The following is a 16,104-nucleotide window of genomic DNA, read 5'->3' on the forward strand; positions in this document are numbered from 1 at the left end:
CAGTGGCATACCAATTTAAAAATAAAAATTCTCATCCAATGCCACTATTTTGTGAAATAAAGTTATCACAACAATTCTGATTTCTGTAATTATCTTGTCACGGACTGGCAGTTCTCAGATCACTGATCTATCTATACTTTGAAAAAGACTGCTATCAAATACTTAAAAGGTGCATTTAATCCAGACATGAGCTTTGCAGAAAGCATTTCCAAGAGGTAGAGAACTATGGGAAGATGGGTCAGAGGCAGCATCAACTGTTTTTTGGCAAAGGACTGTAGGCTGGAAGGAGTAGAACTTTGAGGGTGGTGAGAGATGAGCCTGAAGAGGTAAGCAGGGCCCAGGTTGTGTGGAATGTCTGGACTTTATCCAGTAATGAAACAATGAAGGCTCAACTAGGAAGTCACAAAATCACACCTGTATTTCAAAACATTTGGCCTATTTGTGGAAGACTGACTGACACAGGATCAAGACAGGGAGACCAGTTAGGAGATTATTATATTATCTAGATAAAAGGTAACGATGGCACAAAACAAGATAAAGTAGCAATCTGTAAAGTAGATCTAAAGTAGAAACAAGATAACATAGGTTACCTGTCTGAGAGATAGAGTATTAGGAAAGATGATTTCCAGAATTTTCCAATTGGCAGTATTATTCACTCTTCGGAGTGCAGCTTTTACTATTTGATGGAGTAGCTAATATTTATAAAACCTTATTCAAGTATGTTCTTTTTTCATCGTGTTGCTTTTTGTTGTTGTTGTATAATATCCATTTCCTTATCTACCCTAATTTCAAGAAACTGCCTCTATCCCATGGCATAGTCTCATGCCAATCAGATGTGGCCTTTCTAGAATCTGAATTTTTTTTTTTAAAGATTTTATTTATTTATTTGACAGACAGATCACAAGTAGGCAGAGAGGCAGGCAGAGAGAGAGGAGGAAGCAGGCTCCCCACCGAAGCAGAGAGCCTGATGTGGGGCTCGATCCCAGGACCCTGGGATCATGACCTGAGCCAAAGGCAGGGGCTTTAACCCAATGAGCCACCCAGGCGCCCTAGAATCTGAATTTTGAACAGAGACAATTGACTTGGCTCCTAACCAGATAGTTCCACTATAAATCAGACCACATTCTAGTCTCCAGAATTGCCTTTGTTCCAGAACAGTTTCCTAGTTACCTGTGTATTCTCTGAGCTTCTGATGATCTTTCAATGAATTCCCTTCTGCTCAAATTGGCCAAAGTAGGATTTCTGCTTGCAACCCTACTGGACACATCCAACATGAATCTGAAAGTTTGTTTCCTACAGGACATGTGAAACATAGGTTCTAACTCACAATTGCATGGGTAAGAGTATAAATATTTAACAAAAGCAAAACCTCTTTTTAGAACTATACCTGTTAAATATTAAGGTAATTTCTAAGTGATGAGGAGGGAATTTCATTATATACGTTTTATAACAAAAGAAAGCAGAATGCTCAAATGTAAGAGCTTGGAAGTAAGACAGCCTGGGTTCATACCCTTGATTACAATCATTTTCTTGGGTGAATTATAAACTTTGCAGAACTGCAGCTTCCTTCCAGGACTAACAAAATGTCTCACAGAATTGAAGATTACACTAATTAAAAATGGAAAAATACTAGGATACCTAACAGAAGGACCCAATAAATATTATATAGGACTACTACACAAAACCAGTTTCTAACACATATGAGGAATATGAGGATATGAGGAAACACAGAACTCATAATGCAAACAAAATAGTTTATTGAAATAGTTACTAAACAGTGAGGTACTTGAGGTATGATTTAGATGTTTTAGACATTAAATTATAAGTTGAGTATTTAAAGAATTTAGATTCATAGCTGTATTAGGGACTTCAATATCTGAATTTAGAAAATAAAATAAAATTCCATGATCATTGAAATGCTTAATTCTTCAAGGAATCTTCTCAGCTGTGAAGACTTGAGAAGCTTGTCTCCTGGCCTTGAAAAGGAATTTTAAAGAACTGTTAATTTTAAGAAGTCCATTATTTAGAATTTATATTAATTATCTAATATAAAAAATAAAATCTAGAAAATTTTTTGAAGATAATGAAAATTCCTTAAGAAAAATTACAACTTCAAACTTAAGAAAAAGAAAATTCAAACTTAAGAAAAGAAAATTAAACTTTTTTTTTTTTTTTTTTTAAGTAGACTCCTCACCCAGAGTGGAGCACGATGTGGGGCTTGAACTTTGGACCCTGAGATCAAGACCTGTGTGAGAGCGAGTTAGATGCTTAACTGAGCCACCCAGGCACCCCAGAAACAAACATTTTTAAAGCCAAACCAAAAAAGAAAAAGAAAGAAAAAAAAAGAAATTAAACAAAATACCAGGTGAAAACAAAACAGAAAAAAGTAAAAAGAAAATTCTATGTTTTAAGGAATAATGAGTCAAAGTAAAAATGATGGCTCACAGTCAGAAAGAGACATGTATAAACACAGAGGAGAGAGAGAGGGCTGTGAACAGAGAATCTTTAAGAAAATTATTTCCTTCATTATGGCCTTAAAAATTTCACTTTTAAAGACTTAGAGAGAGAGGGCGTGCACAAGAAGGGGGAAGAGGGAGGGGAACAAGCAGACTCCCCACTGAGCAGGGAGCCTGAGGAAGGGGAGGGGAGGGTGGCTGGATCCTAGGACCCTGAGATCATGATCTGAGCTGAAGGCAGATGCTTAACTGTCCAAGATACCCACGTGCCCCTAAAAGACTTTTAAACATTTCTTCCATTTTCACAACTTGTGTTTACAAGTCAAGACATATTATACCAAGCTAATTTAAAACAAAGTTAAATCAAGTTAAGAGTACAAGGATTACATAATGGAAAACAAAGAATGCAGTGATACAATTTAACTACAACATGTCAACACATAAAAAGAATTGAGGAGAATGGCTATTAAATAGGTTTGTATCCATTACAACTGAACTGTATTAGGAGATACCTTCCAGCATAAATCCTTTCACCTAAACAAGTGGTCCAAAATCTGTAACAGTTTGGAATTATTAGATACTCAAAATATATTTATGGTAGAAATGTATTATGGTAATTATAGGACAGCCGCCAGAATGAAAACAGTTTTGTGAAAACCAATTCCTCTCCTTGAGTAAGAGCTGCATGATTATTAAAATATAATTAATTAACTCCAAATATGAGGAACAAAACATAAGATGCAGTTACAAATATCTACATTTTACAATACTTTAAAATACCAAATTTGTTCTGAAATTCCTACAATTAAAATTATAGTTATCACTTAGGAGGAAAAAGATATTTTAAAATGAGATATAAGAAAACCACCACCCTGAAATAAAAAGTAAAGTCATTAATGCGCCCTTAGTTACAGACGCCAAGTTTCTATCTGTTGATATGCAGATCACTCAATACATCAGTATTTGCTGAATTCCTATAATGTATAAAAGCATTGTTAAAAATGGCAGAATAACTATAAGACACAGTGATTAAAAAAAAAAAAAAAGGAAAAAACAAAACCCTGAGTTTGCAAGTGATATACGGAAGCAATATTAACTGATGATTTTTCGGTTTTCAAAATATACTGTCCTATCTTTCCAATAAAAGTGAATTGTTCACATATAAGCTTACTTAGCAAACATGAAATGATGAGACTTTGTATCCTCCCAGAAGAAACAATATAGAGGACGCTGGATGTAGATGGACTGAACTGGAATCCTGCCTCATATAACTTAGCAGCTGCATGACTTTAGAAATATAACAACTTATTGAACTTAGGTATCCTCATTTGTAAAATAGTGCCTACACTATGGGGTAGATTATATTAGTTAATATCTGTGTAAAATGCTTAGGATGGTGCCTAATACAAAGCAAGCATTATAAAGTACTACTTTATTAATATTACAATTATAATCACTAATCATATTGTTATTTCTTCTCTATCTGGCGGTATTATACAGTTAGTCAAGTCCTGATTCTTTTGGTTAAAGACACAGCTACCCTCCATGACTCAAAAAAAAAAAAAAAAAAAAGTACAGTAGCATATTACATTTTTAGTATTCTACCAACACCAATGTCTCAGTTTCCAAAACCAGAAAGTTAACAACTAAAATGTTCAGCTAAGGCTCCATGATAATATTTAATCTCACCTATACTCTGCTGATGAACATTTATAACTACTAAAACTAACCTCTAACAAACAAAAGCAGACTCTTAATTATAGAGAACAGATAGCTACCAGAGGGGAGGTAGGTTCAGGGATGGGTAAACTAGGTGAAGGGGATTAAGAGAACCCTTAACTGAATAATGTATAGAATTGCTGAATCACTACATTGTATAACTGAAACCAATATAATATTGTATGTTAACAACACTGGAATTACAATAAAAATATAGGGACGCTTGGGTGGCTCAGTTGATTAAGCGCGTGCCTTTGGCACAGGTCATGCATGATCTCAGGGTCCTGGGATCAAGTCCCATATTAGGCTCCTTGCTCAGTGGGGAGCCTGCTTCTCCCTCTGCTTGCCGCTTCTCTGGCTTGTGCTCTCTCTTTGACAAATAAATAAATAAAATCTTTAAAAATAAAATAAAATAAAAATATAGGGGCACCTGGGCAGCTCAGTCAGTTAAGCAACTGCCTTCCACTTGGGTCATGATCCCAGGATCCTGGGATCGAGCCCTACTTGGGGCTCCCTGCCCAACAGGGAGCCTACTTCTTCCTATCCCTCCCCCTGCTTATGTGTGCACGCATGCTCTCTTGAATAAATAAAATCTTCTAAAAAATAAAATAAAAATATAAGTCCTTTTAAAAGTAATAAATTGATTTTGGCATTTATACACAACAAAGAAACCTTTAAGATGTAATTAACTGAAGAACTTCTGAAACAATCTTCACCTTTATAGTCCAAGTTGTAAGGCTGAAAAGATGAACTCTAGTTCTCTCTCTCATTTCAAGTGATTTTAGTGCTTTTTCTTGTAATCCTATTACTCTTCATAAACGCTCCTCTCTAGTCCTCTCTTTTCTCCTCAGAGGGAAACAAATCATGTGGAGTAGTCTGGTAGGGAAATTTCTTAAGATACTGAGGACTGTATTTTCTAGAATTGATATAACATTATGTAACTTCAGTTTATACCAAGTGGAGGGTTTTCTATACCTAGAAATTCTTCTGAATGTACCAGTCACCACTTAACTGTAAAGGATAAAGAGGCAACTGTATGAAGTTAAATTCTAGAACTGTGTCGTATATCCAGTAACTGCAGATGTTTAAGATAGAGCCACAATAATTATAAGAATCATACTTAATAAACCATAATTATTAAGACCAATACGCATCAGGTCTCCTGGGATTGAGTTAGGTTTTCTTACCACATATGTTGCCATTTTTCATCATTTGCCTGGCATTAACAATTACATTATGTAAGATTAAACATTTTTATGAAGCTGAGTAAAGTATTTGAAAGTCATTAGGTAGTATTTGAAATTTAAAGATGTCCACTCCAGAAATTAAATGATACAAAACCAAAATAATGCAGAATGAGATACAAAGGGATAACACTGATTTTAACTAAAAATCTTAAACTTGTAAGTTCAACTTGTTCAAGCTTCACATAATCAAATATGTAGATACTTACAACTTTCTCCTCTGAAGAAAGGACACCCTCTACTGCCACTATCTGGTATTGCTTATGTTTTAAATTTCCCACAAATTTCCGAAGTTGCTTGAGATTGCTAGCCTCCATGTCTTGCTTTAACAGTTTCTGCATTTCTCGAGAAGGACATCCAGGATCAAATATTAGTAAACATAATGTTCGGTTTTTTCTCTCTTCAATTCCAACAACTGTGCGACTATGACCTATCAAAAAAACAAAAAAAAAAAACAAAAAAACCCCCAGCTATATATGTATGTGTCCTATCTATTGCTATACATATAGACATGTTACTGAACATACACACACACACAGTATATATATTCTCTGCAGTATGTGCACATGTGTGTTTAGAATAGAAATACAGTCAGTCCCTGTAACAGGTACTCTCTCTCTGAAGACACAATAGTTTTAGTTCTATTTCTTAGCCTTCAGTTTTCATTTACTCAATTTTTCTTTTCTTAAAAGTTTCATTACAAAAAACTCTGTGTCTACTGTGCCATATTATTTTAGTTTTCCTTTCCTAATCCCTTGATCTTTCTTATCCAAATTATCTCACAAGAAAGCATTTGAAAATTACCTACCACAGAAAAAAAATTCTCATGAATCCAAAAGGTTAACAAAAGTAAATTTATATATACTAGAATTTCAATGGAAAGGGCTTAACTTTTACAGCTTGTATTCCTAAATGATGAAACTCCCAACATTTACTTCTCCTATTTCTGTTGCTTCAAATCATCCATTCAACAAAATTTATCAAATGTCCATGTGCCAGGTGCTATTCCAAGCAGTTAGCTATACAGAAGCAAATAAAACAAACATTCCTGCCTTCATGGAGTTTTCACTCTAAAAGGAAGGAATATAAACAAAGTAAATAAATAAGCATATTATTATGTTAGAAGCAAAAAAAATAAAGCAGGGAAGAGAAACAGAAAATGCCAGCGGTGAGGGGTGGATAACAAGATGGAATTTCAAATAAGGTGATCAAGGAAGTCCTCACTGAAGTCTTAGGTGAAGACCTAAAAAAGTAAGGGATGAACAAGACAGAACAGTGAACTGGGTGGCCCTGAAATAATATAAGGGATAGCACCCTTCACTACCCAGGAAGGTACCAATCATAAGGACAATGTAGCTCTGAAAATCAGACTAATGTCACAATACTCTCCTCTGCCGTATTACCTGAATCTTAAAAGAGCAAACGTCAATTAGTTTTCCTGTAAAGGTATAAGCTATACTTATTATCTATGAGTTATACCAACCTTGATGCTGAAGATAGATTGGAGGTTTAAATGTACACATTACTTTTGGACTCCCTTCTCGGTCTGAAGAATAATAGTTCAATATCCATTCAAATAAACGAGGATGTGTACCCAAAGGACCAGTTGACTTATGAAAATCAACTATGTGGCACCTATAAAAAAATTGACAAAATGGACTGTTTGTAGAAGAGTTTTTAAAACTTTCACCAATGGAGTCATCAAATACAAAGAAATTTTAATTTAGAACTAATTTTATCTCATCAGTATTTTCTTAAGAAGAAAATAAATATAAGTTCCATTATGTATCCAGAAAAATGTCATTTTATGACGAAATAATTATTTAAATAATTTCATAATAAGACTGATCACTGATCTAAAAGTTACATTTTCTGACACACATAATCCCCATGAACAGTAAATAAGGACCATACTTGGTTTTTAAAAGTCATCTACATGTAATGTGAGACACAACTTTCATCCTAAATTCTCTAAACCTGATGATCAATTAGAAGCTGACTTCTAATTTTAATTCCGCAATAGCCATTCACATCTATCAAAAATATCCTGAGTATTTTTCCTGTTGGCTCTCACAAATTCCAATAACAGACAAGAAAAGAATACCTACAAAGATCTCAAAAAACCCTATATGGACTTCCATCTATACATCTATCTATCCGCTACTTGGCACTAGACTACAGTGGTATTCCTTCCACAGAGGAAGTCAACCTTGAATAAATCAAATTATTTTAACCAGAAGCACTATTGACAGTCCTCAGCAACTATTTTTAAAAGGTCAGGTATAAGCAAGGGGCACCTGGGTGCTCTGTGAGTTAGCGTTCTAACACTTGATTTCTGCTCAGGTCATGCTCTCAGGGTTCTGGGATCAAGCCCCATGTCAGGCTCCCTGCTGAGTAAGGAGTCTGCTTGAGATTCTCTCTCTCCTTCTGCCCTTCCCCCAACCTGTGCGTGTATGCTCTTTCTCTCTCATAAAGAAATAAAATCTTAAAAAAAAAAAAAAAAAAAGCTCGGTTATAAGCAATAGCAATTAAAAAGTTTTTCTTTCACTTTAAAGTATAGGACAGATATCCTGTCCTTCCTTGTCTCTCTTGACAAAAAAAGTCTCCCAATACACTAAAATTATAATGGTTGCTATCCTTAGCCTCAGCAAGTTTAGTGTTGAGGCTAACTTTCAATTGATTACTATTGTTTTATTTTTTTAATTTTAATTTTTTTTTAAGATTTCATATATTCATTTGTCAAAGAGAGAGAGAGAGCGCACACAAGCAGGGGTAGCAGCAGGCAGAGGGAGAAGCAGGCTCCCCGCTGAGCAAGGAGCCCAATGTGGGACTCGATCCCTAGACTGCGGGATCATGACCTAAGCCGAAGGCAGACGTCCAACCGAGCCACCCAGGTGTCCCTACTATAGAGTTTTAAACACTGAAATGAACTTCTGAATAAATTTTTTAAAAAGCAGGTACCTTTCAGGTTAGAAATTGACTGCATATTTAGATTTAGAATCTGAATAGTACCGTCAAATATAACTCAGAGAGTGAAAGAAAGACATTTAAACAAGTAGTAAACAAATTCAGAGCACAGTATTAAAGAGGCTTTACTAAAAAATTAAACTGTTTCAAGCACCAACAGAAAAAGCTGGATATTAACCAGGTATTTTAGACAGATATTTTCCTTTCCTTAAATATTATTTGAAAACTTAGTATATGATATATAGATGTAATCCGAAAATGTGAACAGACTGGCAAGAAGAAAAGAAGAAATAGTAAAGTTAGAAAACATTAAAAGTCCTTTTGATTTAAATAATTCAAGAAAATTATTAATCAAGGTTTTCCTATTTGTTTTCTTTTAAAGATTTTATTTATTTTGAGAAAGAGAGCACGAGTGGAGGAAGGTGGAGAGGCAGGAGAGAGAGAGAATCTCAAGCTGAGACTCCACACTGAGCAGAGAGTCCCATGTGGGGCTCAATCTCACAACTGTGAGATCATGACCTGAGCTGAAATCCAGAGTTGGACGCTTAACCAACTGAGCCACCCAAGCACCCCCAAAGTTTACCTATTTAAAACTTTAAGAAATAGTTTTACTTCTGAACCTAATCAATTAATGTGATAAAAATGATATAAAACAAATATAAAGGAAAACAGAGCCATGAAGCTTAAAGGCAAACTTTCCCTTAAAAATGATCATAAGCATCTATCTCCATTCCCTCTTTTTTTTTAATACTTTTTTTTTTTTTTTTTTTTTATTTGACAGAGAGATCACAAGCAGGCAGAGAGAGAGGAGGAAGCAGGCTCCCCGAGAGAGCAGAGAGCCCGATTCGGGGCTCGATCCCAGGACTCCGAGATCATGACCTGAGCCGAAGGCAGCGGCTTAACCCACTGAGCCACCCAGGCGCCCCTCCATTCCCTCTTGAAAGCCCAACATCATCATACTGAAGGAGAAAATGATTCAAACAGCCAAAGACAAAGAGAATGGAGACAGCCCAAATTGTCCTGTATTTTTGGGAAATGAAAAGCAGAAAAGGAAACATAAAAGTGAATGGAAAAAACAGACAATTGTCTTAAAATCCCAGAGATGCTGGAAGCTCAGAAGCACTAGTTATTGGGGAGAGTAGTAATGGGGCTATAATGTTAAAGGAATTGAAAACTTGCATAAGAAAGGCAAATTACTGCTTAACTAACCCACTCCATCAATGCAGGAGCTCCAGGCAGGAGAGTGGAGAACTCTTCTCTGAATGGCTCCAAGAAAAGATCTCTTCCTATATTAAAAATTCTGGAGTTCCCCAAACAAATAGCAAGCTTCCACCCAAAACTCTATAAATGGAGTCTGCTTATCTGCAAGCTCCAAGTAATCCTATAGGACCGCTGATCTTTTAGTGCTTCATCCTCACTCTAGGAATGGACAACTAAGGACTTACAAAAGTTAGAAGAAAGACTTCAAAATGCAAAAGACTAAAATAAATAGATGTGAAAACAAATTAACATGGAAAAAACCCACAAAACGCAAGGAACAGAAAGAAAGAAAATGTTGGGAAAAAATTTGCAACCATAACAGACTATGATGCTATGAAATTACCCCTTAAAATTAAAAACATGATTGCTAAGATACAAATTTCAATAGAATAGTTGGGAGATAAAGCTGAGAAAATCTACATAGTAGAGCAAAAAGCAAAGAGAAAAAAAAAAAAAACATGACCAATAAACTTAAAAAGTCAAAGGAGTTCAGTGGCCAACTACCAGAAGTTCAGAAAGAAGAACAAAGAAAATGGAGGGATTGTATTATCATTAACCTCTGAGCTCTAACTACATTCCAGTCATAGTTCTAAGCTCTTGATCATCTCAATATCACTGCAACTCTATGGAGCAGTTACTATTTACATGTTCTTTTAATCAATGGTGGGACTAGACTACAGACAAATTAAGTCATACAGCCAGCCAATATGCAGGAAAACTAGAATCAGTTGTAGGAAGCCTGACTCTGAAGTCTAAGCTCTTAATCACTACACTAGGATCTTACAACTCACAATTCTAGATTCAAAAGGAAAAACAAATGCCTAATACAATGAATCAAAGCCCCATGGTGAAATTTCATAATAGCAGGACTAAGAGATGATGCAAAAAACTTTCAGAGAAAATAAATAGGTTATACAAAAAAGGAATGAAAATCAGATAACATCTTACCTTCTCAATAGTAACACTGATTGCTATAAGTTAACAGAGTAAAAACTTAATTTGATATGAAAATGATTTTAAATTTAGAATAACACAGCCACCCAAATGATCATTTAAGTATTAAGGACCAGGCACCTTTTTTTCAGGAAGCTTATGAAAGATGTACTTAAGCAGGAGAACAATCCAAAAAAGATAGACATGGAATCCAGAAAAAAGTCCAGGCTCCATTTCAAGAAAAAAATGAAGAAATGCCACATGGTTATAGCTTTGAAGGGGATTTAGGAGACCAGAGCAAAGACAATAGAGAGCTTTAAGGAAGAAGTGTCCAGGATAGGAGTGCCTCAGATTACATAAGCAGAGGTTGTGAAAAAGTTTGAGACCATGATGTAGTCAAAGAGTAAAAAGGAAAGAAAAGACGATTCTTAACTCAAGGAAAAATTTTAAAAGCTTTTCGGGAAAGTAAATAAAATTAGCAATGAATAATATTAATACAGTCATGATCTAAACTCTGACTTTAGCAAATAAAAAGTGAGATTTAACCAAATTATAAGGACTGAGGGTGAACACAGGTGGGAAACATGAGGGAAATGGAACAATGTCTAAAACTAATAAACCAAGAAAAGAAAAGAAAGAAAAGCCCTGAAAGCACATTATTCAGAAATAGTGGAAGTAACAGCTGCCTCTGAGAAATCAGACTTGAGAATAGAGAAGAACATGAGATAGGGACTGAATTGGTTTTTAGCATAAGCCTTTCAGTGCCACTTAAATTTTATTTTTTAACTATCCTTTGATAAAAGAAAAAAACAACAGGGAAAACTTCCCGTATATGACAATAACCTTAACCTGGGTTTTCAGGTACATACTTTACCCTTAGGGAGGTCAGGAGTGTGTATACTTCACATGCTCCGATCCAGGCCTTCGTTCCCTGTAACCTGTTATTAAGTTGAGAGGCACCCTGAGGATCAAAACCTTCCTTCCATGCATCTTCAATCATAGACTGAATTTTTGGAATGCAAGGAATTGACATACCTAAAATTATACAAGCAAACATATTACATGACAGTTACTGAAGTACTTTATATTACTTCATTCCATATTATATGTACAGTTGATCCTTGAACAATACAGGGGTTAGGGACACTAACTGCCTGCAGAGTCAAATATCTGCTATAACTTTTTGCTCCCCCCAAACTTCAAACCTACTGTTGACGGAGAGCCTTACCAACAAACATAAAATGAAGAGTTGATTAACACGTATTTTATATGTTATACATATTGTAAACTGTATTCTTATAATAAAACTAGGAAAAAGAAAAAAGAAAAATCATAAGGAAAATACTTTTATATTAGACTGTAAAAAATCCGTGTATATGCAGTGCACACTCATGTTCTTCAAGGGTCAACTATGTATCAGCAGACAAGTTAAGAGAATTATACTTCACATACCTTTCAGGCAATCGTCATAGGCATCATTTTGTAGTAATGATGAAAGTAGCATCTGGAAATTTCTATAACCACAACCCCAACCTTTGTCACCAAAAGATGAATGAAAGTGATCCACCCCTGTGGAAAGCCAAACGCGCCTCACATCTGTAGCAGCATTCTGATAATATCTATAAAGTGCTTCAATAATTCCTAAAATAAAAAAGAGACTTAGAAGATTTAGAAGGATAAGCTATCATCTTTTATGGCTGTCTCATATATTTCTAATATTAGTCTCTTCCTCAAGTGCCCCATCTAAATCCTGTCAATTCCATCTTCTTTATCTTTTTACTGTTATAAACTTAGTTCATGTCTTGTTACCACTATGCAAGTTTTCCTAACACTAGTGTATTACTTATACTAGGACAATGGTGCCTCGCTGTCTAAGTAACATGGTCTTAGCAACCACATTATATAATTATATAACACATATATAATTATATAATTGTATATATAATAAAAGAAAAATTTCCTCATAATAAAATTTTTTATCCTTAGCCCCTAAATCTCTTTAGATATTTTCCAATATCTTTTGTTAAATTATCATCTATTGTTGAAAAGAAATAATAGCTTTAACTAATAGCTGCTTCAATTAATATTTGCATAACTCACAAAAATAAAAATCTTTGCCACATAATCATTGAATTTCAAAGCAGTTTATAAAAAGGACATAGTACATAACAGAGCAGTATTCTTTAACCTCCTACAGATATATCAATATTATAACAGCTATACATACTCTACTACATTCTACAGTAATTCTAAAACATATGCACAAACAGAAATTAAAGGGTAACATAAATTAAAAACAAATAGAAACTCTAGTATTTTCTTCTTGTATACCCTAATGAATCGTATTCCAGATCGGCTGAAATGTCCTATCCCACAGAAACCTTTTTACACAGAGATCTTTGAAGAAATATAAAGATGGCCTTCAGAAACAGACTAATGGATATGAAAATACACGGCACAGGGAATCACAGATAAGTGGGGAAAGTACAAAGTCACTTTCCTTTCTTATTGCTTGAGATGTATAAGCAATATTATACATCTTATATAAAGTCTTATAAATAAGACCTTATAAGTACTGTATAAATAAGGGGAAAAACTGAATCCACACCTTCCTTCTCTTTCTCTCTCTCATACATACATATGTGCTAATAAATTCCAAGTGAATTAAAAGTAGAAATATGAAAAGCAAAGTGTAAATGTTTAAAGAAAATATAAAGAGAAAGTTTTATGACCTCAAAGTTGGGGGATTTCCTTGAACAAGACACTTAAGATATAAATAAAGACAAAGACAGAAATTTGATTATATTCAAATTTAAAACTAACTAAAGATACCATACATAAAATATAAAGGCAAATTATAGATGTTGAAGAAGGTATTTGTATTTCATATAATCAACAAAGAATTAGTGTCCTGAATACTGAAGGAACTCCTATAAATCAAGAAGAAAAAGACAACTCAGTAGAGGGCAAAAGAAGGGAATAGGTTATTTACTGAAGAAACTAACTCAGGGGTAATGAGGAAAATGCACATTAAGTACTATCATTTCAAAAATGAGTGGCAAAAATTAAAAAGTGTCACCATACAAAGTGTGAGTGAGAATACAATGATGCAAATGTAGATTATGATCATTTTGGAAAACAATTCTGTAGTAACTTTAACAAAGTTAGAGATATACATGCCCTTTAACCTTGTATTTCCAGTTCTGGTTGCATTACAGAAAAACTCTTAAAAAAGACCTCTTGAGAAAAGGGAGTAAACTGAGGGTTGCTGGAGGGGAGGTGGATGGGGGGTGGGGTAAATGGATAATGGGCATTAAGGATTAAAAGAAAACCTGTTCATAATTTGTAAGCGTAAGAAACTAGAAACAACCTAAATGTTTGTCAACATGAAAACAGGTAAATAAGTTGTGTATAATTCTAACAAAGGATATCAAAGTCAAAATGAAGTACAGCTATAAGAATCAACATATCTGAGGAGACCAAATAGGAACATATGTATAACAATTACACATAGTTTAAATACATTAAAATATTACATATTTTTATGGATACCTACATATATGGTAAAAGCATTAAAATACATATGAGACTGGTAAATACCAAATTAAGGATATCGGTTCTCCGGGTGGGTGAGGAGGGATTAGAATCAGAAAGGGATGCACGTGGGATTTAAAATACAGATGAAAGGTTTACAGCTTTAAAATAGTAAGATTAGCAACCTCTTTAGTAGGAACAAAGCTGTTTCCATATAAATTTTTTTTACTATACTAGTGTACATTAAAAAAATACCTTAAGAAATATCAGGGAAAAGGTATTCTTTGGAGCAAGGCAGATTTAGATTTGATTGTGAATACTAGCTGGGCCAGTAAGTAGCTATGTGGTTACAGTGAGAAAGTAATTTAATCTATCTAAATCACAATTAACTAATCCAGAAAAATGTAACTGTATACAAGTGAATGTCTGTTTTGCAAGTTAAATGATGCAGTATATATAAAGGTCTTAGTGTCTAAAACTATACTAAAACAATATAGTAGCCACTATCTAAGTATGACTATTAAACATCTGAGATGTGACTTATCCAAATATAAATACTCTATAAAGTGTAAAATACACATCGGATTTTGAAAAATGTACAAAGGCTGCAAAATATTTCATTAATAGTTTTTTTTTTTAATATTTTATTTATTTATTTGACAGACAGAGATCACAAGTAGGCAGAGAGGCAGGCAGAGAGAGAGGAGGAAGCAGGCTCCCTGCTGAGCAGAGAGCCCGATGCGGGGCTCGATCCCAGAACCCTGGGATCATGACCTGAGCCGAAGGCAGCGGCATTAACCCACTGAGCCACCCAGGTGTCCCTCATTAATAGTTTTTAATACTGATTATATCACACAGCATTGATCTCAAACATAGTAAACACTCAAAAAAAACTTCTAAAAGGCCTATTTTCAAATGTCAAGTAAATGAACACAATATAAAAGTAAATTATTTTTAAGTGGATTATTTAATAAAAATATAAAAGTACAAGAGTTTAAAAAAATTTTTTTTAAAAATTATTTGAACAGGGTCACCTAAAAGTATATAAACTATGGATTATTAAAGTTAAGCAAATTAAAAAAACCCTGATTATTACTTCACTGTTATATGAAATACTAAAATAATGATTTTGATGTTTAAGTACTCACCAGAAGTTTTTGTTTTCCCATCATCAATACCAATAGCTAGCGATTCCATCATATCAGCTTTTCTTCTGTGAAATTCAGATGGATGCATTCTTCCCCTATTGACTTCTATTTCCATATTTCGTAGTTGCTGTTGTTTGTATCCTCCAGAATTATCTAAGCCATATTGTCTCTATTGAACATAAAAATGACTTACTTTTCATGTCCCTTAACTTCAATGAAGATGGAAACTTACTACAATTTATTTGGAAATGTATTTTGAAACATTCTGCTTTATAGACTTTCATACAAGATTAAGATTTTTTATTAGAGATTTTTATTAAAGATTTTTCTTAAGATTTTTATTAAAGATAAATAACACACATACACATACACAAATCCCTCAGTTAGTAACAGCCTTTCTCTGTAAACCGCCAGGGCAAGAGATTTGCTTTCTTTGTAGTAGGAAAAGTAGACTATCCTGTCTTCCTACTAAAGGTACTAAAAAAGGCAGGTCAGTTCTGAACATAGCACTGATTTATTTAAGAAAACTTGTCAGTACTTATTATTTGTTCCCAGGCTAGCCTATTAAGGCCTACTTAATCCACAATTCATTCAGGCAGTAATTCTACATAGTAAATTAACTTTTTTTTTTGCACACTGATAGAGAATCTCCAATTATAAAACAACCTCCAAGGAAAAAGTTTTTGAGATCTAAAGAACTTGTGAAGTTACTTAACAAACGCATTTAAATACTGGAAACTTTTCGTATTTATAATGTTCAAAATTATATAAGACAAAGAAAACTTAGGAAAAGCCAACTTTTTTGCCTCCTCTGAATCTTGGTGGGAAAATGTTTTACAAACA

At 34.1% G+C, this 16,104-nt stretch overlaps 1 protein-coding gene across 2 annotated transcripts in view; it reads right to left on the bottom strand.

The window, feature by feature from the left end:
* Positions 1 to 1,734: 1,734 nt before the first annotated feature.
* The window catches only part of ZUP1 (zinc finger containing ubiquitin peptidase 1), a 29,240-nt gene continuing 14,870 nt past the window's right edge, over positions 1,735 to 16,104 (bottom strand). The window contains exons 5-10 of one of the 2 annotated variants that reach the window (XM_047733995.1): positions 15,262 to 15,430; positions 12,032 to 12,220; positions 11,449 to 11,614; positions 6,903 to 7,054; positions 5,629 to 5,849; positions 1,735 to 1,976 (exon numbers count right to left, since the gene is read on the bottom strand). In XM_047733995.1, coding sequence (XP_047589951.1) covers positions 1,929 to 1,976; positions 5,629 to 5,849; positions 6,903 to 7,054; positions 11,449 to 11,614; positions 12,032 to 12,220; positions 15,262 to 15,430 — 945 coding nt within the window. In that variant the 3' untranslated portion in view covers positions 1,735 to 1,928. Of the gene's footprint in view, positions 1,977 to 5,628; positions 6,490 to 6,902; positions 7,055 to 11,448; positions 11,615 to 12,031; positions 12,221 to 15,261; positions 15,431 to 16,104 lie in introns of those variants that run through there. The other variant, XM_047733996.1, reaches the window with a different exon arrangement.

The sequence above is a fragment of the Lutra lutra genome, chromosome 6 (genome assembly GCF_902655055.1).
Source record: "Lutra lutra chromosome 6, mLutLut1.2, whole genome shotgun sequence".
NCBI classification, from domain to species: domain Eukaryota; kingdom Metazoa; phylum Chordata; class Mammalia; order Carnivora; family Mustelidae; genus Lutra; species Lutra lutra.